Consider the following 23,902-nt stretch of genomic DNA (forward strand, 5'->3'; position numbering starts at 1 on the left):
TCCAGGTGTGCCCTCGGGCAGGTCGGCAGCACCCCCTCCAAGCCTGGGCCGTGTACCTGTCTCTCCGAGGTGTGAGCACAGTGGGCTGTCCGTTGGCCAGGGTGTGGTGGGAGAGGGGGGGTGAGACTTTGGGGGGGGCGGCGAACGAGGTAGCGGTGGCGGCCGTGCCGGTGAGGTCCAGCCCCTCCTGCTTGACGCTGTCCTCGGCGGGCTGCCCAGGGGCCCCCTCGCCCTTCCACAGCTGGGGCAGGTCTGTTGGGCACACGGCTGCTACAGGAGAGACGCAGGTGGGAAGCTGGCAGGGCCCCCTACCTGGCCCTGGAGCAGGGGCTGCTCACCCCCGGGGTACAGGGAGGGCCGTGGGTCCGGGAGGGAGCGGGCCACTCACCTTGCGGGAGGGTCTGCAGGGGCCCCGAGGCTTGGCTGGGCTGCAGGCTGACCAGCCCCTGTCTCTGCAGGTTGAGCAGGTGCTGCTGCTGCAGCTGTTGCATCTGCAGAAGCTGCTGCTGGAAGGCCAGCTGTTTGTTCCCCAGTGCCTGGTGGGGGGCCCGAGGGGGTGGGCAGAGAGGGGTGCCATCAGCCTCCAGCGTGCCATCTGGCCCCCAGCCTGCGGCCACCCCCTCCCAGGGCCTGTCAGCCCCCGGAGCTGTTGGAGCTGTCGTGGCGGCGTCCGCAGCTGCAGCGTCTCTGCTCCCGGCCCAGCTTCCATAGGGCTGCATGCCTCCTCGCAGTAAACACACGCATGCACGCACGCGCGCAAACACACACAGCCAGACCCAGACACGCAGCACGACGCCGTCCCTGCTCCCGCCTCCCTCCTTCGGCTGCTCCAGCTCCCGCACCGCAGCTGTGTGCGCCTGGTGGGGGGGGCTCATCTCAATGATCGATGAGCCTGTCAGACTCGGGGGCCACTCCCGCCTGGCAGGCACCCTTCCCACATGCCCGGGGAGCCCCCCTCCCGCTCTGAGGAGGGGGCCGTCTCCCCTCCAGCTCCTTTCCTCTCTTGCTTCTTAGATACGGAGAATCAAGCAGTCCAACCGACTTGAACAGGTCAGCATCAGCTGGTCATCAGGGCCAGGCTCAGGGAACGGGCACATGGCTACCGCCGGGGCACAGGCGCCCTCGTATGCTCTCAGTCTCACGTTCTCTCCCTCTGTCTTGCTCTGGCCCCTGCCCCCTTCCCCTCCAAATTCAGCTCTTCACACAGGCACTGACAAGTCAGGCTGTCAGCAAGTGTTCTGAGCCCCAGGAGCCAAGCGTGTCCTGGGTGCTTGGGAGGCAGGGCTGTCTCTGCCTGCCTGCCTGCCTGCCCCGGGGGTGGGGTGGGGTGGGGGGCTGGCTATTCAGTAAAATCAGCTTAGAGATAATGCTGAGAATGCAGCAACTATAAGTTGAGGGGGAGGCTGAAGGCACAGGGGAATGACTGGCTGTCAGCAGGGCAGCCTTCTGGGAAGAGGCGACTCAGAACTGGGCTGTGGTTGGCCAGCAGGAGGGAGGCGCGTGTCTGGGCCATAGCAGGGAAGCTCAGAAGGCACTATGGCCCAGACGAGACATGGGGTGTAGGCTGGGGAGTTCTCTGGAGGGAGCAGGGCTGGGGAGGAGTGTGGTTTGCTGAGAGACTGAGATTCTCATGACCAGAGTGGAGGGCTGAGGTGCTGGGTCGCTAAGAGACAAGTGGGCAGGAAGAGGGCACGACACGAGGCAGCTGGTCACGAGAGTGGACCATGCGACGCTCACTCAAACACGTGTGTACACGCATGTGCCAAGACAGCACAGGGCTGCGCTTTCCTGCTCTCCTTAATCCAACACAGGCAAGGAGAGGACTGAGTGGGGATGAGGGGGGGTGGAGAAATGGGGGCCCCGTCCCCCTCTCCCCGTGCTCCCTGACCCCCTCCCCCGGCCTCTTCCTGACTGGTCCACTATTCCCACAAGGCGACTCTCTCCTGACTACCCTGAGGCTCCCAGGCTCTGCGGGGACGGGGCTGGGCCGCAGGGGACGGGCCCTCACCTCTTTGGGTTGCTGCTTCCCAGCCTGCTGTTGGGTGAGGAGCTGCAGGTGGAGCTGCTCTTGCTGCTTCTTGTAGTATTCCTGCAGCTGGGCGGGGAAGGGGTGCAGGAGGCGGGAGTGGGAGCAGGTGACCACGGGCAGCCGACGGCTGACCACAGAGCCACCCCAGCCGCATCGCGACTGGGCTCCGGAGGCAGGAGTGGGGAGTCTCCCTGTGGCCGGGCAGGGAGACGTCCACTCTCCCCAGGCTGCTCTGAGGTTCCCTGAGCAGGGTCTGCACTGCACGGGGAGGGAGTGGGGCTTCATCTCACACCCCCGAGCCCTCTCTGCCTCTTGGTGAGTCCCCTGAATAGGTCACGACAAGGTGCCAGGATGTTCCAGGACTTTGCCCTTCTCTGGGGTTCTGGAGATAGAGGGGCCCCGCACCCAGGGAGGGAGGATGGGGAGGCTGCTGGGGGAGAAGCCTGACCTCTGACCTCTCCCCAGCTGCCCTGGAGGAATGCAGACCAGTCTGGCCTGAGCAGTCTCTCTGGTTTCTGCCTTGCTTTGGCCCTCAGTGGTGTTGGCAGTAAACAGGGGGAAGGTGGGAGCCTGCCCCCACTCGCCCTCCTTTCCCTGACTTCTCAGCTGCCCTGGGGCCAGACTCACCTGCTGGAGCATGAGTGCCTGCTGCTGCTGGAGCAGGGCCTGCAGTTGTGGCGGCGACAGGATCTGCTGCATCTGTTGGGGGGTAAGCATCTGCGGCGACATCATGGCCACCGACATGGGCACCTGTGGGATCGGCCCTGTTAGCCTGCTCACCTCAACCCCGCCCCGGGGAGGGCGTGCGCCCAAGGCCCCACCCACAGGACAGCAGAGCGGCTCAGCGGTGAGGCTGCCTGGGTTCAAGTTCTGGCTCTGCCACCGACAAGCTTTGTGTCCTGGGACAAGTGACTTACCTCCCTGTTCCCTGTTCCCGTCTCTGAAATGGAAGTAGCGACAGTGCCCACCTCTTCAGGTTATCGTGAGGATTACTGAGCTAATCCTTAGAACGGAGCCTGGCACACAGCAAGTGCACGGGGCTGGCTATTACTGTGGGGGGCGCTATCTTCAGGGCAGGAAGATTAGACCCGAGTGACACTGTTCAGCAGAACCCAGGCTTTGGAGGGTTTCTCCCCTAGCGATGGGGAGTGGCAGCCACTAGCGATTCCCAACTCTTGCTCATCTACTCTGAGAACACTGTCTACAGGGTGGGCCCGGCCAGGAGGGCCGTCTGCAGGCATGGGAAGGATTCAAAAAGAGGCCCGTGTGGCAGGAGGACCTGGACTCATATACTCCAGCACACCTGTCTAGATGGCACACACAGAGGCCCAGAACTGAAACCCAGGGAGTGCTGTCAGTGCCATCCTTGGGTGTGTGAGAGTGTGTGTAGGTTCAGTTATGTCTGCAGTGCGGTGGAAAGAACACCAGGCAGGGAGTTAGAAGGGGGGCTTCTATTCCAAGCTCTGCACTGAACTTGCTGTGTGACCTCCAGCAAGTCACTTGCCCTCTCTGGAGTGTCAGTTTCTTCAAACATAAAACAGGGATTAGACTACAAAAGATGACTCCTTCCAGCTGCAACATGCAGGATTCTCAAAGTAGAGCAGCTCTCTGGCCCCTGCCCTGGGTTAGGCCTCTACAGGAGGCCCAGAGAATCTAGCTAAAAACAAAAGGTTCAGGGAAAAGCAGTAACATCATTCTTTTCCCAGCCTCACCTCCCCTGAACCCCCCAGGCTGGTGCAGTCACAGCCAGGGAGACCCAAGTTGCAATGCCATCTTGTCCCCGTTTTAGCAGAACAGGTGCCCTAACGGGACTCTCTGCCACCCCCACCACTCTGCCCTGTGTGCACACTCTTCTCTAACCCCCTTCTTACTTCCAGGCGCCCAGCACACAGCAGGCACTCACTAAGTGTCTGCTCTCCTAAGCTGAAATACTTTCCCCAGCAGATCAGAGGCCCCTCTGCCAGCTCTGGGGCAGGGAGGCAGGGGCGTCCTGCAGGGACTTGTCCTGGGCGGAACGTGACAGGTTAGGTCTCAAGGGGACTTGTGGCCTCTGTCAACCTCCCCCAGCCTGGGGCGTGGGGCACGGGAGGAGGAGTTGGTTCCCCTCCAGATCCCTGGCTGGGGCAGGACTCAGCCTCGAGCCACCACTTGGGGAATCCCCAGGCAGAGGAGCAACGGGGGGTGCAGTGGATCCAAGGACATGAGGGAGTCCCACTGCCCCCAACTCTTCTTGCCCCCATAACTACGGGCCAAGCCCCAGTCCTGGGCTTTCCTCCTTTACCTCTGCCATCTCTGTGCAAATGTCCCCGAGAAGGGCACAACCCAGCTTTTTGGCCACGGATGTACGGTGTGAATGGAGGCAAAGGCTCCGAGGGTCTCTAATGAGGAGCCTTTAGCGGCAGGGCTGGGATTCAAGCCCAGATCTGCGTGCCCAGGTTCCCGGTGTTTCCATGTCTCACACTGCCTGCCCCGTCCCAGAGCAGGTCTTGAGAAGGATTAGGGAGAGTGTGGACACGGAACCACCCAGGGAGCTGGAGGGGTCGGAGAGGAGGCTGGAGACCCCAAAGACCAACCTCCCTCTTAACTATGTACCCCGGGGAGACTCTGGAAGGCCAGGCTGCCGGGGTGTTCCCGTCAGCACTCTCGGAGGGGCCTGGGGTGGGGGGCAGAAAATGGCACAGACCCACCCCCCTGCAGAGCCAGCCCCTGTGTCCTTGTCGGGTGCCCCCAAGGCAGCCGGGCAGCTGCTCACCTGTCCTTGCTTTCCTCCTCCGAGGGGGGCGCCCAACACAGTGGTGCTGAGCTCAGAGTCCTGGATCTCTGAGTCAGGCCACCTAGGTTCTTGTCCCCGACACTGACTAGTCACCAAGCCTCACTTTCTCCATGCACTGAGTTTGGAACCCCTGCCCTCCCGCGTCCCCTCATCCTCAGAGGATGCTGCTGACTGCTGATGACGCACCAGGCACTTGCCTAAGCCCTCTGTGTGCATTATCTCCCTGAATCCTCACAGCCACCCAGGAAGAGGGTGTCATTGTTGCCACTTTACAAATGAGAAAACTGAGGCCAGGAGAAGTTAAATAACCTGCCTGCCCTCAAAGGGATGACGGGAGGAGGGTCAGTGAAAGTGATTTGTATGCCTAAATTCTATACAAATGTATGGAAAATTACTTTTGAAACCATTCTGGATTTTCCTCTTCCCTTTTCTATTCTCTTCCCCTTTCCCTTCTCCACTGTTGCACCTGAGGCTCGTCAGGGGCCCCAGAAGGCACTGCGTGACAAGGGTCACTCAGGACAAAAGCACAAGGCCTCTCATTCTCGTCAGGGCAAGAACTGAACTAGAGGACATGGATGTGGCCCACAGCAGGGAGAATGAGACCAGACACCCAGGAGATGTTTCCAGGCACTGGGACTGTGAGTCACTGCGAGTGGCATGCGAGAAAGGATGTGGCATTTCCTTCCTTGGGGCTTTCCTACTTGGAGGCAGGGAAAGAGAAGAGATGACCTTGGAAGGCGGCCCTGGCCCCGGCCGTTCCTGCCAATTGGCTGAGCAGCTGGCTGGAGAGGCAGAGCTCTGGACGAATCCACCTTGGGTGTACTTGTCTCTAAGGTGGCCCAATGGGGTCAGGAAAGGTCAATGAGGTGGCTGCCACATGCTCATCTGCTGAGCTGGCCGACCCCCTCCCCCTTCCCCCACACCCCTCGGGGTCTGAGAACTGAGCTGGAGCTCCCCTGGTGTCTCATCTGACCCCTCACCAGGCTGGGATGTGTCAGGATGGGCACCATCAGCTAGTCAGCTTGGTGAGGCCCATGAGTCACCATCTGGAGAGCAGCCAGGGTAGTTACAGGCTTACTGAAGCTCTGGCAGTAGGAGCCTGGGCTAGATGCCGACAGCCGCCTCCAGCCCCCTCCAGCCCCCTCCAGCCCTCAGCGGCCCCGCTCAGGCCCAGGGCCCTCCACCCACTATGAATACAGTGTGCTGGGCCGGATGGCCTGATGAGGAGGAGCAGGGATGGGGCCTGACATTGAGGGTTAGGATGGATGCCATTTGGTGCCAGAATCAAGGACCTGAACTCAACCACTTGAGTATGGGGTCTGGGGTCCCTGGGTGAGTGGGGAGACCAGGCCAGAGCTTGGTTTAGGTTAAGCTCCCTTGCAAACGACCAGAAAGAAGTCCTCAGACTAATTCTCGGCTGGAGCGGCAGCAAGAAAGGTAGTGGTGGGAACTAAGAAGAAATGGCAGAAGGGTAAGCCTCAGGGGGGCTGAGAAGATGAGACAAAGGCTGGGCAGAGCTAAGGGGCCTAGCCTGAGCCACCTCCCTGCCCAAACTCCCAGCTATCGGTACCGCCTTCCACGACTGCCCTCTCCCTGCTGGGGCACAAACCAGGCGGTCTCTAGGCTGGAGCTCGAGACCTAATCTGGCTTTAGGAACTCTTCTGAAGCTGGCTCTAGGAGAGGGGTGGACACGGCTGGGAGGTGAGTGGGCAGGCAATCCTGCCTCAACTTGGGAAGGGCAGTGTCTCATGGGGGCCACGGACCCCCTTCATTACCCATGTCACTCAAGCTCCAACTCAGCAAAATGCACTTTCCTACTCTCTTTCCCCATCCCCTGCCCAGTCTTGCGCTCACAGAACAGCCATTTCCAGGCCCTGGACCCCACTTGGGGACAGAAGCCCCACCTCTTGGAGATTGTGAGCTTGAGGGTAGGGATGAGAGGCAAGGACGGTATCCAGGGATGGAGGAGGAAAAGGATCAACAGTCTGGGCTCCAGGCTCCCAGGGAAGTTCCGACATGGCCCCAAGAACCCCCATTCTCTGAACCTGGAGACTCATGCGGCTGGGCCTCTGCACCTGGGGACTACTGGTGGTCACTACTGTGGTTTGGGTTCAAATCCTGGCTCTGCCCCTTCTTAGCTGTGTGACTTGGGACAAGTTACTTTTCCTCTCTGGACCTCAGTTCCTCACCTGCAAAATGAGGGTAACCCACATCTATCCCATAGGACTGTGAAGGTCAAATGAGATGACACTTATAAAGCACTCAGTGTCTGCTCCATGCTCAGCACTCTGTCGATGTTAGCTGTTAGGTGGAAGTACTGAGCAAGTATTTGTTGAATGAATGAATCAATCATTTATTGAGAGATGAGGAAGCAAAGAGAGAGAAGGCCTGAGAAAAGGGTCATTTTTATCTGTCCCTCGGACCAAAACCTCTGCCTCTCATCCTAGGCCATCTGGGGATCTCTCTCGTTCTAAGGAAGATTCCATCGCCTCCCTTCTTCTCTGAATTATTTGGGATCACCTACCCCTCATACCCAGCTATAAAGTCCTCCCTGATACCTGACTTAGATCCCTCTAACTACCATCAGGCTCCTCCCCTCTTGCCTTGGGTCAGCATGACCTTTCTCACTCGGGGGGAACATTCCCGCTCCCCAGCCTGCCCCTCCCTGTTCTTAGAAGAGGGTACTAGGCTGGGCCCAGGGTGGGGACAGAGTCAGAGCAATAGCCCGAGGGCTACTTCAGACCCAGGGAGTATGTGCTGGGGTCCCTAATTCTAACAGACCCAGTCCTGACACCACATGGGGTGAGAACCTTCTGCATCATGCTAGTGCGAGAATTTTCTCTTCTTCCAATTACCGACCTTCCAGATTTGTCCTCCCCTCCCCCACTCAGGCCACTCTCCCTCTTTGCCCAACTCCCCCTCCTTGAGGGCTGTCTCATTAGGTTTAAGACTTTTAAGAGGGCTACTGCTAAGGCCCACAACAGTTGGGCACCTTGAACTTCTTCAAAGCACTTTCTGAACACAAGCTTGTTTTACATAAAACCCAGATCCGCAGTCAGAGCACTGGACCAGGACAAAGCCCGGTCCTGGGTCCTTCTCCCAGCACCCTGCACCCATGCCCGCCCTCCTCCTCGCTTCCCTTCTTCCCTGAGCACCCCGCCCGCCAGACTCCACAGCTTCTCACTCAGGATCCTGCTCACCCTTCCTCCCTTAGATAAACTTCCTTTCAAAGCCCTGCTTAATCCTCTCCCCAATTCCGAGCCTCCCCCGGCCCCGCGGTGGAGAGGGGTGGGGGGAGCGGGAATCTCCGCTGCTGGGCCAAGGGGGAGGGGAGCAGGCTGCCCGAGTGGTGACCCACCCGCCTCAGACTGCAATTCTCCCAAGTTCTTTGTGACACAAAAGGTAAACAGAAGGCCTGGCTTACCCCCGCCCACCCCCCACCGCTCTCCCCTCCCCCAGCCAGCCAGATGGGCCGGCACGCTGGGGGGGCGGGAGGGGGAAGAAAAGGGCAGATTGTGCAAAGGAAAACAAAAGAGACAGAGAGACAGCAAGAGACAGGAAACGTGGGGAGACAGAGAGTGGTGGGTGAGAGATAAGGGGGGACGTGGCGGCCTCAGCAACTGAGACAGTGCGGGAAGGGAGCAGAGAGGGACAGGCTGAGTGACCCACAGGGATGGAGAAACAGAGCCCTGAGAAGTGACTGCCGGGGAGACCCCGAGGGCAGAGCCAGAGAAGAGGGAGCAAGCAGAGAGATTCAGAAAGACAGAGCTGAGTGCAGACTCAACTCTGAGGACAGAGACTAAGCAGAGGCAGGCCTGGGGGACCAGGTGACTGAGAGAAAGTGGGAATTTCTTCACTCACCCCTGCAAGGCCTGCATTTCCCCCGAAAAAGCTGCCCACTGTTTGGCACTGGGACTGGCTAGAGCAATTCTCCAACTGGTCCTTCCCCTCCCTCTGTGCCAAGCCCACCCTCCCGACCTGCCCTGCCCTGCCCAGTGCCAGAGGGGCGCCCTGCTCCTCACCTGCACAGCGGAGGCTGACTGCTTGCTGTCATTGTTGCCCGGGGAGCTCAGGCCCGAGGCCTGCTGCAGCAGGAACTGCCGGGCCACCTGGAGAGCCTGCAAGATAGGGGCCAGTCAGTGTGCCTGCAGGATCCAGCCACAACCTGAAAGGCTGGGTGGGAGGTCAAGGGTCAATGCAGGATCTAGGATTCAGGGGGAGTTTGGGAGTAGTAAAGGGGAGGAGATCGAGGTAAGGTGGAAAGTCTTGGGGGGTGAGCGAGAGGGTCATAGGGTCCACTTAGCCTTGGGGGTAAGGACAACAGTAGGAGTCACTGAGAGAAGCTGCCAGGCCTTGGGGATCAGAGGCTGTAGGGACTCCTCTGGGACCCGGTGAGGTTTTGTTGGGACTCAACAGGGGCAGCAAATGAAGGGTCAGTGGTCAAAAAAAGGACCCCAGGGAGAAGTACAGCAGATGGACTTCAGGTATTATGATGGTACTATTTGTGGATGGTACTATTTAGTGCAAGCACTAAAGTGCTTGCACTTTACAGCCAAGATCTCATGTGATCCTCTCCTATGAGGTTGTGAGGTAGGGATTATCAGTCCCCTTTTACAGATGAGCAAACTGTGTCTCCAGGAAGTTAAGTAACTTGCCTACACACAGCTAGGAGGTGTCAGAGCCAGGATCTGAGCCCAGGAAGCCTGGCTCCAAGGCCAGCTGCCTTACTAAGTGGTTAGTCTGGAGGCTAAGGGAGTGGCATTCACTTGTCAGGGGGGAGTGTGGAGTCTCAGGGTCTGAGCACTGTGGGGCTTTCTGAGTCCAGGCAGTCTGGGTGCAGGGCCTCATGGCACTGGGAGAATTCAATCAAGTCCTGAAAGTTTTGTCTGAACTATCCTCGAGTAACATGGACCATGGTTGGGGTCTGCCCAGTGGCATAGTGGTTAAGTCTGTGTGCTCCACCTCGGTGGCCTGGGGTTCACAGGTTTGGATCCCGGGCATAGACCTACGCACTGCTTATCAAGCCATGCTGTGGCAGGCGTCCCACATATAAAGTAGAGGAAGATGGGCACAGATGTTAGCCCAGGGCCAATCTTCCTCAGCAAAAAGAGGAGGATTGGCAACAGATGTTAACTCAGGGCTAATCTTCCTCACCAAAAAAAAAAGAAAAGAAAAGAAAAAAAACCCACAGACAGTGGTGGTCTGGGCTTGGACTGTGAGCTGGCGGGTCACAGGAGTGGGAAGTATGTGGAGTTTGCAGGAGGAGCATCTTGAGCCGGCCGGTCAGTGGCCTGAGATGTGCAGATGGGCAGTGAGAGGTCTGGTAGGAGAGTGAGGGGTCAGGGAGGCCCAGGAAGTTCTTTGTAAGGTCAGCCAAGCCCTCCATCCCCCGACTCCAGGGCAGTGGGGGGCTCAGAGGCAGGGGATGTGGGGACCTGTCCTGAACCCACATTCCAGGAGCACAAAACCTGCCTGCATCCAGGTTCCTCAAAGACCTCCGTGGGAGCCAGAGCAGTTGTGTCCAGGCCTTGGACATGGGCTCTGGCATCAGGCAGACCTGGGTTTGAATCCGCTTACCAGCGGTATGACCTTGGGCAGGTTATTCCATATCTCTGGGCTTCAGTCTCCTTATCTGCAAAACTGGGACACTACCCATGTCTGAAACACAGGGTGGATTAAGGACCAGCACTTGGCACTTAGTTGGCATTCGCAAAGTGTCCGCTGCCTTCCCTTCTCATGACTCTCTTGACAGTTCTCCCTCGCCTCCTCCACCACACCTGTGAGATGAAATGTGCCCACCTGTGGCTCACTCGCACGTCTGTCCACACACACACTTGTCTGTCCTCACATGGATTCTCTTCTACCCCACCACAAGCATGGATAAGGCGAAACCTCGTAAGGTGGAATATGGACGCGCTCACGCACACTTGCCACTCAGCAAACACTTACGGAGCGCCCACTGTGTACCAGGCATATATATGCATCCCCCTTCCCAGCCCTTTCACTGTCATCAAAAGCTGAGCCTCTCCGGAGCCTTACATCTCATTTACCTTAGGATGGCATCTAAACACACACTGGTGTATCTACGGAACCCCGCAGACCTGGAGTTCAGGTTAGCGTGCTCGCACCAGCTGCCCAGATCCTAGGTCTCCTCGCCCCCTCACTCTTCCCCTGGACCTCAGACCCAGAGAAGTGGCCTAGGATTTCCTCTCCTCAAGATTCACTTCAGAAAGTAGAAATCTGACCTTTCTGAGTTAAAAGGCTCTGAGAGGCTGTGGACAGTGGGGAGGGTGAGGAGAGGAAGGGAGGTGTCCAGGTGGTCATCAGGAAGGAACCCTACCTTGCTTTTAGTGACCCCTCCAGGTCTAATGACACGAGATAGACAAATGCTCTTTGTCCTCCAAAGGTGGAGGTAGGGTAAAAGGTTGGAGGGGTCAGAGGTCAGGGGGCAAGGTGGGAAGAGGATGGCTCGGAGGAGCTGGCTAGCCCAGGCGACACAGAGGGGAGAGATGGTCAGGGTGGGGAGATGAAGCACCCCAGATCCCTGGAGGGGAGGGGGGGAGGAGGAGGAGAGGGGTTTCCAGGGGAAGCTGGAGGAGCCCCGTGCTGTCTCCTGGTGGGGAGTGGCCCGGGGAGTTGGATTCACTCCCCACTGACTCTCTTACTCTGTGCTCCCCTGGAGCATGAAATTACAAGATTTACAGGAAAAAATGACACAGCCTTGCAACCTCATTCCTGAGACAGGCCCCTCACTCCCCCTCCTGCTCCTCCTCCCACTCTGGGCCTCTCTTCCTGGCCTCACCCAGGGCCTCCCCTTCAGGCCAGATGAGAGGAGCCAGGTGAGACCCTCGGCCTGGCCAAGGCTGCCCCCTCCTCCAACTCCCCACTCTTCCCCCACTCACTCATTCTTCCCGTTCACTGAGCGCCTTCTTTGTGCCGGGACCACAGGAAGGTGTGCGAGGTGCTGGGATACACAGCAACAGAACGTGGCCCTGCCCCGGGGCTCACGGCTTGGGGACTGTGATGACAGCTGGTGTCAGAGGCTGAAGTGGAGGTGGGCGCCGGGCACCAGAGCCCAGAGAAGGTGGCGGCACCGACGAGTCCTGAAGGGCCAGTTCACCAGGGGGACGAGGGGCAAGTGTGTTCCAGGCACGGCGACCACCCACTCCGCAGAGGAGTGAAGTGGCCTAGGGGGTCCAGGGCCCTTGAAACCACCCCCAGGGGCAGAACATTGAGCTGTGTTGCTGACAGTAGCAGGAGAGACTGGAAGAGTCCAAAGGGTCTGAACCCCTCCAGGCACTTCACTCATTCATTCTCTCCTTCCTTCAGTCACCCACATGCACGGCCACCCACCATGCACAGGCCCTGTGCCTGGGGGAGACAAGGAGGCAACGGCGGACAACACAAGGTCATTTCATGTAAGTTGCTTACAGCCCAGCCCTGATCCAATTTGGGAGCCGGTACCACCTGAAGATCACCCCGTAGGTGCCCAGGGGTGGGGGTCCAAGCTCCCCTCCCCAGATGGCCTGGACATGTGCATTTAATGCTGCCCCATTCTCCACTCCCCACCACTGTAGTCACCAGCTACACATCCAGACCCCAGCTAGGGACGGTGTTCGGGGTGGGGAGGCCGCCCTCCGGCCCACGATGTCCTCCTCCAGGGTGGTCACCCAAGGGATCAGATAGGTCTGAGACTTTCTGAACCCCCACCCAAGTCGTATTCACCACTCCGATGCACACTGCCTGCTGGGACTGGGGTCTGATACATCACTGCACCACCCAGACATGGGAAATGACAGCCCCCTACCCTGACAGATCGAGCCCACTTTCTCTGATGATGCTGACCAGGTCAGAGACTCCTTGAAAACACAGATGTCGTCAATCGTATGTGAGCCCCCGCCCCAGCCAGCAGCACACGGCAGACGCGCTCGTGAAACTCCCTGGACTCAAGGCTGAACGCGGAGGCAGGCACAGGCTGACACAGTTTAGGAGCCAGCCTTTGTACAGTGCCTGGCAGTTTTCAAAGCACTTCTACAAACACTGAGTTGAAGCTTCCCAACCTTGAGCTAGACATGGCCGGTGTCACTGTTGCCAGTTTACAGATAAGGAGATGGAAGCCCAAGGTCCCAGGGCTGGGAAGTGGAGCGCAGACACCTCTGACAGCCCAGCCCCCTTCACCCCCCTGGGGGGCCTCCGTCATCTCATGCATAGTCCCGTGAGGCCTGAATCCATCTTCCCCCAAGTCTGGTGTGCTTTCAGCTGTCTGGGTGGGAAGGGGAGGTGAAGCTGGTTGAGGTGGGCAGAGAAGACCAAGAAAGGAATCTCCAGGAGGAAGGTGGGCTCTGTTCCCTTCCCTGGGGGCCAGATACCCAAATACAGTCTTGGGTGGGAAAAGGCATTTAGAATCCCATGCCAGGGAGAAGCCAACACGGGGAACCTGTGGGGTGGTAAAGGAGAGGGGGCTCAGGGCAGAATGGAAAACTGGGAGCCAGTTGGCCTTTTTTTTTTTTTTTTTCCCATTTTTCTCCCCAAAGCCCCACTAGATAGTTAGTTGTATGTGGTACTTGCACATCCTTCTAGCTGCTGTACGTGGGACGCGGCCTCAGCGTGCCTGGACGAGCAGTGCGTTGGTGCGTGCCCGGGATCCGAACCCGGGCCGCCAGCAGTGGAGCGCGCGCACCTAACCGCTAAGCCACAGGGCCGGCCCCCGCCAGTTGGCCTCTTAAACCTCATTTTTCTCCTCCCTTCACCTCTTGGACTGAAAACCAAATGCCCAGCTCTGTGGTTTAGGGAGAAAGGTCTAGTTTTCCCCCAAGGGAAGCAGTACTGGTCCATTCAGTGCATGGACCCTGGTCAAAGAGAACAGGATCCAAATCTCGGCTTCACCATACACTGAGTGACCTTGGGTAAGTCGCTTCACCTCTCTGAGCCTCAGTTTCTTCCTGTGCAAAACAGGAGTAACCCTGGACTTAGCTCACAAACTTGTTGTGAAGTGTACATGGGGTAATGTACACGGAGTACTCAGCACAGTGCCTAGCACCCAGTGGGTCCTGGATGGACATTAACTATTGATATTATTAATCTTTCACATTCCCAGGCAGCTCCTGGTCATTTGTCCAGTACCACCTGGAAGAACTTGCTAACCAAACCCTCTTCCAGCCTACATGCACCCCCATTCCCCCTCAAGCCTAAGAACTCAGTCTGGCTAATGAAGCTGAACTCTCCTCCCCCATCGCCCATGCAGAGTCATTAGCAGGATCTCCACAATTAGGAACAAATGGCTTATAACGGATGGCATCCAGGGAGGGTGGGTGGGATGGAGGCGAATGAAGCTGGAGCTTTGAGGGCAACAGGGAGCTGCTGTGAAAAGAAAAACAAGTCTTGGCACAGTGGGGTCTCTCATCTCCAGGATGAGACCACACCCTCATTGGGTCTCTGAGATTCAGCGGGGAGGGATAGGCATCCTCTCTATGGAAGCCATGCACAGGGCTGGTTACCTGTCCTTTCTCCGGGCTGGAGGATTCCAGGTCTGTGTCGGGGTCCCAGCCCTACTCTGTGTGTGTTTGGGAGGGCAGGGATGTGGCGCTCAGAGAGATAAGCTTGAAAGACTGAACTTCGAGAATGGAGAAACAGAATCACAGACCACAGGCCTGGTGAACTGGAAGTGTTAGAGGGTATCTAGTCTAGTGTTTTCCAAATTGCCAGTCACGATCTAATGGTGGGTCATAATATCAATTTAGTGGGTCAAAAAAATAGGAAAACACACACACACAAAAGAAAACATCAGAGCTACTAGGGAAGCATAAGCATTGTGTCATGAAACTGTGTGTGCTAGATTCCAAGGAAAATGTCTTTCTTACCATAGATCAAAAAGGTTTGCAAGGAGCTGATCTAGTTCACTTTATAGATGAGGAAATGGAGATCCAGAGAGGGGCAGTGACATGCCCAAAGTCACACAGTGGCAGAAGCAGAACCTGAATCCCCTGGTCCTGACATGGGGCTCTGCCCAGGGATGGGGAGCCAGGAGCCGGCCAGGCAGGATGAGGGACCCCCCCTAGCCAGTTCTGTGGACTGTGGTGAGGGGCAGCCAAAATAAACAAAATCCAAGCTTCTTTTGTCTGCATCAGCTAACTCTGGCAAAATTGGGATCTAAATTGTCTCTATAATTAATTTCAACTGGGGGCTGGCTGGATTTAGGAGAAGGGGCACTAGGAGGGTGCTGGGGGTGCTGGCCCATCTCAAACCTGAAAAGCACTCCCAGGAAAGCCCATCACCTGTCCCCCAGGGCCACAGTATGACTTTCTATTCATTTACCAAGAATTGAGCAAGGATTTATGAAGCAGGGTGTTCACACTGTCCTAGACACTGGGGACACAGTGTATTTGCTTTCACAGGGCTCACATTCTAACGAGATGAGACAGACACTAAAACAAAGAGAGAAGCAAGCTATGAGACAGCGGTAAGCCTTACGCAGACGACGGCTGGCTGGCTACTGAGGTATGTAGCCAGGGAAGGCCTCTCTGAGGAGACATTCAGGATGAGGAGGCAACTCTCTCAGGGAGAGTATTCACAGTGGAGGGAAGAGCTGATGCAAGAGCCCCAGTGTAGGAATAAGCTTGGTACATCATGAACTAAAAGGGCCAGTGTGGCCAAGCTGAGTGGCCCGAGAGGAAGGCCCAGAGGTGAGCGGGAGCCAGATCACATGGAGACAATGGTTTTTAATCTCCTTCTACACTTGAGGAAAATTGCTGAAGCACTTTAAGCAGGAAGTGATACAATCTCTCAAGGTAGATACCTAACCCACTGCTAGTAAACAGTAGGTGCCTAATAAATGCTTGTTGATTTGAATTAAGCAGGAAACACCTCTCCATCCACCCCTGAAATCAACTCTTCTGGGACCAGCCAGGAGGAGGAAAGATGAGTGGAGGAAAGATGTGCAGGGAGAAGGGTCAGAGGTCAGTGGCCCCAGCCACTGAGGGTACTGACCTGGGGAGATCCAGGTTCTCCACCAGCCAGGCTTTGTCCTCCAGCAAAGAGACATAAAAATGAAATTACACAGAGAAGGGGGGCAAGGAAGATGGGGGAGAGGAGACCATAAAACCCCCGAAGTGATTCTACACCTTCTTCCCTTGGATAAAAAAAAGCTTTTTGGAAAAGGCTGTAAATTTTTTTTACACCAACCTCGTAAAAATGACATCGGCGCATTCTCAAATTAGAACCATTAAAATGAAAACCAGCAACGCACAGATACAGACAGGCCCACGTGGGTGGGAGACTCACAGCCCGGGTGCACAGCCCGGTTTCAGGACCCCTTCTCCGCCAAGCGTCTTGAAAATGCCTCCTCTCTGCAAGGAACCAGCCTCTCCCCTGGAGGAGGTGAGAATTAACAAATGAACCCAACGGTCCTGAAAAGGGAAAGGTGCTCCTCTGAGTGGCTCCTCCGTTTTCTCCCTTCACCACTGCCTGGTGCAGCCCTAGGCGGCCCCTCCAGCCCCTCTGGGCTGGGAGAGGCAGGGCCTGGGACGTCTGAGAAGGAGCTAAAATAGTGCGGGAGGGCCGTCACCTTCCTCAGCTGCTCTCCTGTGCTCAGAGACTCCTCCCAGATGTGTCGCTCTATCTGTGGAGTTCCCCGGAAGCGGGTCTACTCCCAGGTCTGGGTTCAGAGCCACTATGAATCCAGCCGCTCCCTCCACACCAGCCACTTCTGCAAGGGGCTGTCACTGTGGGATTTAGAGTGGAGGCTGTGGGGGGCATGCAACTCCCTTCCCAAGGATTCCCTGGGGCTTCTCAGGATACAGCAGCTGGCTAGGAGAAAACCTAGCTCACCCATTGAGGGGCGGCCCTGGGATGCAGCCCTCCCCACTTCAATCCTTCACCCTCAGAGAGGAAACTTTCACCTCCCCTCCCCCAATTCCCCCCTCTGTCCCCAAATTCCTAATCAGTAAGGACAAGAACTCTGGGAGTGAGAGACGGTGGGGGAAAAAAGACAGGGTCTCTGAATTCCATATCAGGAGGGAAGTCTGCTGGTAGAGTGGGCTGGCTCCTTCCAGGTCCCAAGAAAGCAGGGGCCTGGGGATCCCTTTCCCGGCCCTGGGCCCTCGCCACTACCTCTCCCTCTGGTCTTAGCATAGCTCCCTCCTACGGAAACTTCCTTTTTTGTTGGACTAGGACGCAGACACACAAAACAGGGTGGCATAGTAACCCAGGAGGGGTACAAGAAGCAGGGGTTAGGCCCTCTCCTGGCCACATCCTCTCACAAACTCCCCTCCCCTTACTACCCCGCCCCCCACTCACCTGCCCTCTGTTCCCAGGCAGAGGAGGGAGGGGCAGTTTCTAAGCACCGCCCCACAGCTGTTGGAGAATCAGGGACTTCATCATGCAAAGTTTCCAAGTCTCTCCCCTGGGGGGTGTGGGCCCCAACTCTCTCTCCAGGCCCCCAGCATCTCCTGGGGAGGGGCTCATTCTACAGAAAGAAGAGAGTACAGAAGGTGTGGGAACAGAGATGAAAGAGCAGAATGTGGGGCATGAGGGTGGGTCCCAAGACTGAAGAAATGGGCCCCAGACCTGAAGACAACTGTGGACAGTGTGTGTGAGGCGGGGGTGCGCTAATTCACCTCTGAAGCCTCCCCTTCCCGCCCCTTCCCCCTAAGTAGCTTGGACAGCAGAGAGCCAGATGGGGGAAGAAAACAAAAATCTCTTCCATTCTTCTTTCCCTCTCTCCCCACTCCCTGACACCCCCCATCTCTTTGGAGGGGGATGAGTTAAAAGCCCATTACTGTGCTGAGCCCCCCGACCCTTTTGAATCTCCTCACAGGATGTGAACAGGGTGGGATTTGGCCCCGGTTGCCACGGCAACGGCGGTGGGAGTTCCCAGACGTTGGGCAACCCTCCCGTGACCCTCACTGACCTATCACCCCCGCAACCCGAGGACAATGGGAGTGCGAGCTCTGGGGGCCCAGGACGCCTTTCAGCTCAGGCGGCTAGCAGCTCTGCCCGCCCCCTCCCCACCAGGCTCAGCCCTCCCGGCCCCAAGACCACCTCTCCTGGGCCAGAGCACCCAGTCGGGTCCCCAAGACCTGCCCAGGCCCTCCACCTCCCCAAAGCTGGCCCGCACTTATCCCAGCCCTCACTGCCCCCCCATCGGAGAGCCCAAAGGGCATTGGTGCAGTCCCTGGGGACACCCCCCCACACTGGGGACATTTTCATACAGGTGAAATGAGATTAGGATGAAACTTGAGAGCAACTTGCAAAGAAAAAAGCCATCACAGAGGGGAATACGGGGGAGGGGCCAACGAGGAAGGAGACTGCGCCTTGGTGAGGGCAGGGGATGGATGGGCAGCTGGCAGGTCTGTTGGGTCCAGGGTTTTCTTTAACAGCAGCTGGGGACCATCAACTCCAGCTGGCCAGCAGGGTGCCCGGCACAAAATGGGTTCAGTGCGTTTCTGCTGAGTGAATGCATGCTCCGAGGCTCCCACACTCCTGTGCCTTCTCAGGCTGGATTCTCTGTGAGGGGCTCAGGTTGGAGACTCTGGAAAGCCCCAAGGGCAGAGGTGCTGTGGCTCTGTCACTCACCAATAAGGGGGTTGGGAGGAGGGAGCGAGAAGCTGGAGCCTTGACTGCTGAAATAGAACAGCGAGCCAGGGACCCCCTCTCTAGTCGACAGGGCCTGGCAGCCAAGCCCCGTCAGCCCCCACCCCCAGCCCCAGCCTCTGTTTAAACAAGCTCCTGCCTGCTGTTGCATGGAAACGGCGCCTGCTCTTGTTCCAAAGTGACGTGGCTGCCCTCTTCAGCACTGTTTGTTTCAGCCTAAAGTCCTGTCACTGGCCTGACTTCTGACTCGCCCTGTTTATCTCTCTCTCTCCTTCGTCAACTCATTACTCCCAAAGGCCAAGATTTCATTTCCAGGGCTTGTTTACCCAGAGCAGAGGGACAGGGACCAACAGACAGACGGACAGAGGTAGAGGGGCGAGGAGCCCCAAGGAGGCACAAGGAGGAGGACAGCACCAGTGCAGACCCACCTGCAACCTCCGTCCTCTGGAAGGGCTACTTAGGGCCAGTGGGCACTGTTGCTCTTGTTTTAAGGGCGTTTTTAAGTTGGGAGTGGAGTGCTCTCATTCACTCCCCCAACAGACGTTTACTTAGCACCTACTGTATCCCACACCTTGTTCCCTCCATTTCCCACAGGGGACCGTGTGAGTGCAGGAGGCTGGGCTGAGCCCTGAAGTAGGAACTGGGAGACCCGAGGTCTAGCTGTGGCCTTTCCTGTGTCACCTGGACAAGTCAGTGCCACCCCTGGCTGCCCCCTCACCTGCAAGATGGGAATAATAATATCCACCTCCCAGCGATGGCAACGTGGCCACACGACACAGCGAACGTGAACGATCCAAAGCACCTAACAGACGCAAAGTATTTGTTTGTTCATCTTCAAAGAAGGCTGGGGTCGGGAGGGAGAGGAACCTGCTGGGCCAGGCCCTCTTTCCTATAGTTGGCTTACCTCATAAATAGTCAGAAACAATTGTTTTTGGGGGTTCCAGAAAGTGTTACCCCTGAAGCTCCCCCAAAAGCCTTGGGGGTGGAAGGATGGCCCACATTCTGTTTCATTTTAATTGAAAATTTTGTAATTTTAATTTTGCAGAGTTCTCTTCATAGTCTGGAGCCAACAAAACCTTTTTTAAGTCTCAAGTATTTTCCTTGGCCCCGGGCACTACGCCCATAGTGAGCCCAAATGGATAAAACAGCCCTCCGCCTGCCTCCAAATCTCCACCCCAGTTTATTTGTGAAACAGATATAGGATTTTCCAGGACTTTGGGATATTCCCCAAAACAAACAGGGATAACTGGAACATGGAATATAGAGGGTAAAACTCGGCTTGTGTGCGAGGCAGAAACCTGATCGGTATAGACAGTTCTGTCTTTTCCCACTCCACACTTCTCCCCACTTATCCAAATATCTGTGTCCACTCTTGTCTTTAAATACTTTTTTAAAAGAAACTTTCCAGTTTCAGTATTCCCCCAGCCCCCTCACCACATTCAAAATTTTTCTGCAAACTTTTTAGCTCTGTCTGCATAGAGGTGTGGAAGGGAAAGAGTTGGCCACACTAAATGGGGGGCCTTGGAGATTTCTGGGGGGGTGTGTTTTGTTATTATTTTGATAAAGGGCAGGATTTTGCCCTTTGACCTTCTGTCCCCAGTAGACGGCACTGACTTTGTGGGTCTCTTCCCCAGAGAACCTGCTTAGGAAAGACGCCAACAAACTCCCAAGGACCATCTCTCTGGGGAAGGGAGACAGGCCCGCTCTGCTCAAGTCTCCCCTGTTTGCAAGAGGAAGTGATTTTTTTTTTTTTTGTGAGGAAGATTAGCCCTGAGCTAACATACACTGCTAATCTTCCTCTTTTTGCTGAGGAAGAGCGGCCCCAGGCTAACATCTGTGCCCATCTTCCTCTACTTTATGTGTGGGACGCTGCACAGCATAGCTTGATAAGCGATGCGTAGTCCGCACCCGGGATCGGAACCTGCAAACCCTGGGCCGCCGAAGCAGAGCATGCGAACCTAACCACTACACCACTAGGCTGGCCCCGAGGACGTGATTTTTAAAGTCCTCAATTCTGTTCACATCCACATAGAGCAGTCAGTGTGTACAGGATTTCACACCCCACTTGCATCTGATCCTAACAACACCCATAATTTAGGTGCCAAAGAGGCCAAGGCTCAGGGAGGCCCGGGACTTGACCAAGGTCACACGGCTGGTAAGGGAATGGGACTTAACCCGGGTTTGTTCAATTCCTGCATTAGTGCTGGCTGACCAGCTCAGTGCAGGGTGCTGGGCATCCGACAGTACTGCTTCCACTCTGACCTCTGGCTCCAAGGAGTGTGGTGGAAAAGGGCCCCTTAGGGTCTATGCAGTGGGGAGAGGAGCCCCAGGGTGGAGCTGGGAGAGAGTAGGAGGGCAATGTGGGTACACACATCTGTGCACACAAGAGGCAGGGGCGGGGGCATGGGCCAGGAGGCGCACACAGGATAGACTTTTCCGCATTCCCAGCAGAGCCCACAAGGGGCAGTGCCACCAGCAGAGAGTCAAATAAGAGAAGGAGAATCCCAAGGCCAGGGCTGGCTGGGCCGGTTCTCCTGAACTCGTCAAGCATGATTCTCCCTTTTTCCCGGGTGGGGCTGGGTCCTGGGGCCCCTGCTCCGTCATCACCCAACCAGGCTCCCCACCCTCGGGCCTCTCGATCCTCAGAGAGGCTGGTCTTGAACTCCTGAACTCTGCAGTTTAGAGTAGGAATGATGGAGGGGGGAAAAGGGGAGGGGGATGCAGAGAAAGGTTCCCAGTTTGAGCTCGAAAAATGAAGGCCTGCCTTTTCCCAGCTGCTTTGGCCCCTGGTGCCTGGAAGTTTAATCTCTTCACAGCCTGGATCAGGGGCCCAGGCAGAGATGGTGGTGGGGAATGTTTGACAATACAAATAAAGTGAAGATACCCCTGTGTGCACAGACTCCCTCTCCCAATGAGCACACACCTAAAGTGGGGTCTCCCTACCCCAACGCCATTAACTTAGCCAGTGTGCAGGAGAGCCCACGTGGCCACCCCCCCAAGATGCATACTCTCAAGCCTGCTGCCCAGGCGCCTGTCTGTCCTTGTGGGCATTTCTGAGACTGTTCTGAGGTCCATGATCTCAGGGTCCCCCGAGTCTCAGTTCTCTCTTTTGGGAGCACTGCTCTCCCCAACCACCAGAATGGGAGGGCGCAGAGGGAGTCCCTGCAGGCTGGACCTTCTCAAGAAGATTAAAGTGAGGCTGCTCAGCAGGGAGCAGTGGCACCAGGTTGCCAGGATGTAGAGGGAGAGACCTGGCGTGCTCCTCTCCCCCTCCTCAGTCGCCAGGGAGGGGCGCCAGCTCCTACCTGTTGCTGCTGGAAGTGCAGAAGCTCCGCAGGGCTCATCTCGCCATTGCTGTCTGAGCCCGGGGCCGTGTCCCTGCCCGCGCCGCCTCCGGCTGTGCCCGCAGCCCCGGCCCCGCCGCCACCATCGGCCTGCCCGGAGAGGCTGCCCACGCCATTCTGACCAGACGGAGCTGACCTGATTGTCTCCGAGGCGGATTCCACCATCATGTCGCTCTAGCGGGACCTAGAGGGGGAGGAGAGACACAGGGGAGGGGCTGAGGCTCCAGGCTGGACCGGTGGCAGCAACTGATGCCCCTCCACACCACCCCCAAACAACAGGACCACCTCCACCTAATCCCCCCACCCCCAGTCCTGGGGCATCTCTTCTTCACTCACTCTTCACCCAGGAGGCCACTCCAGGGACCTCTCCTGGGTCGCAGCCCCTCCCAATGTCACCCTTCCCTTAGGGCGGGTAAGGGGCAGCTGCAGACTGAAGCTGAGGCTGCCCCGCTGCCCCCCTCCCCCACACTTCCTCGACTGCCAGGAGACCCCAGCAGGGAAGAAGGGGAGGGATGCCTTCAACCAGCCCCTCCGGGGTCCTAAACCTGTTCTGGCCTCTCCCTCCAGGCTACAGCATTGGGGAGGGAGGGAGGGGTGGATGGGCAAGGGTCCTGTCAGGACTTAAAAGTGGATGAGCCATTCACTGGGACCCACCATACTGCCTCCCCCACCCCCCCCAACACATACCTGTAATGACCTTTGTGTCTGTTCCCCAGGGGCAGGGCCTCCTTATAGAGTCTCCTTCCCCAGGACACAGAAAGGCTCTAATCAGTGTTTGTTCCACAGCAAAAATGGCTGCCATTTGCCCAGCACCCACTAAGAGCCACTCAGCCAGCCGGGCCTAGAGCTGTGCAGTGAAGGCAGCTGGGGTCACACTTTTCCGACCTTCCATTCTAAAGCCCTCAGCCCAGCACTCGGCCAAAAGAGGACACTCAGTCATATTTACTGTTTCTACAGGCACCACGATTCCTTCTCACAAGAATCATGAGAGAGAGTTATGATGATCCTGATTTTATGGATGGGTAAACTGAGGATCCAGAGAGTTAGAGGATTTACCCAAGGTAAAGAGTCAAGGCCTGAATCCTGTGCCCCCCCCAATGGCCTCTCAAGCAGTGGTAGAAACATTCCCAGAAAGAGAGAGTATGTTTGAGATGGTCAAGGGTAGTGAGGAGGAGGCCTGAGCTTCCTTCCACATCTCGCGGAGGCGCCAGTATCTCATGGCTTGTGCACACCTGCCGTCATGCCGATGGGAGAATTGCAGTATGCAGAGGTGTTCTCAAAGTCGGGGTGTGCCCAAGTATCTCCAAAGCCACAGCCCCTTGGGAGGAACACGGATTTCACTGGAACAGAACACGGTCGGTAGCCACTACCCATCTTTGACACTCGTCTTAAACTCCCTAAATCTTAGTTTCTTTGTAGAAGTAATTAACCGCAGCCTCTTAGTCTTTCCAGAAGCAAATAAAACAGCACAGATAAACCCCCTGGCAGAGTAAGCTCCACTCAGCCCCTTCCCCACCTGCCCTATTTGTAAGGGTGAAGACCCGGAGGCTCAGAGAGGTCAAAGACTTGGTCCCGATCACACAGAGAGCAAGGGGCAGAAGCCACAGGGCCTGTGGAGCAGCCAGTGTTCTTTCCTCCCTTCTTGATTCCCTTCTGGCCTAGGCAGACCCCAAAGCCACATGGTCTCCTTGAACCTTGCAGGTGGCAGAATAGGGAGAAACAGCTGGAAGAGACTGGATTATTTCCCTAGTTCCTTCCCCAAGGGGGCAGCTCCCAAGAGCATCTCCCTCCTGCCCCCAAATTCTCTTTCATTCCAGAAGAACTCTTTTTCCTCACTCTACTGGGCCACTTGCTGTTTTTGTCCCTGCCGGAAGCAGAGTGGGGAGAAGTGTGAGGGCATGGGGGTGGGGGAACAGAGAGCTGCCAGAGGTCCATGGGGAGCCCACCAATTCACATATGTGCCACATCACTGCTCTCATGGGCCCGCTCCATCTGTGACTCTAGGTGTCTCTGTCCCAGTGGCTCTGTGTGGCCTCTTGAGAGACCCTATGCTGCTGGAGTGTACCACGTTGGTGCATTTCTCTGTGTGTTCCCAAGGGCTTGCCAACCCACCTCCAGCTGCCGCTCCCACTCCTGGGTTCTGAGAGGAGCTGGGCCAGGGGCGAA

The 23,902-nt window shown here is 56.9% G+C and overlaps 1 protein-coding gene across 7 annotated transcripts in view; it reads right to left on the reverse strand.

Annotated features, from left to right (window-relative positions):
• The window catches only part of FOXP4 (forkhead box P4), a 50,819-nt gene that overhangs the window by 11,036 nt on the left and 15,881 nt on the right, over positions 1 to 23,902 (reverse strand). For 2 of the 7 annotated variants that reach the window (XM_058554414.1, XM_058554419.1), the window contains exons 2-7: positions 21,698 to 21,920; positions 8,825 to 8,920; positions 2,657 to 2,779; positions 2,009 to 2,095; positions 389 to 536; positions 57 to 267 (exon numbers count right to left, since the gene is read on the reverse strand). In XM_058554414.1, the coding sequence (XP_058410397.1) occupies positions 57 to 267; positions 389 to 536; positions 2,009 to 2,095; positions 2,657 to 2,779; positions 8,825 to 8,920; positions 21,698 to 21,904 (872 nt within the window). In that variant the 5' untranslated portion in view covers positions 21,905 to 21,920. Of the gene's footprint in view, positions 1 to 56; positions 271 to 388; positions 537 to 2,008; positions 2,096 to 2,656; positions 2,780 to 8,824; positions 8,921 to 21,697; positions 21,921 to 23,902 lie in introns of all 7 variants that reach the window. The other 5 variants (XM_058554413.1, XM_058554417.1, XM_058554420.1 and 2 more) reach the window with 4 other exon arrangements.

Source organism: Diceros bicornis, chromosome 14 (genome assembly GCF_020826845.1).
Source record: "Diceros bicornis minor isolate mBicDic1 chromosome 14, mDicBic1.mat.cur, whole genome shotgun sequence".
NCBI lineage: Eukaryota > Metazoa > Chordata > Mammalia > Perissodactyla > Rhinocerotidae > Diceros > Diceros bicornis.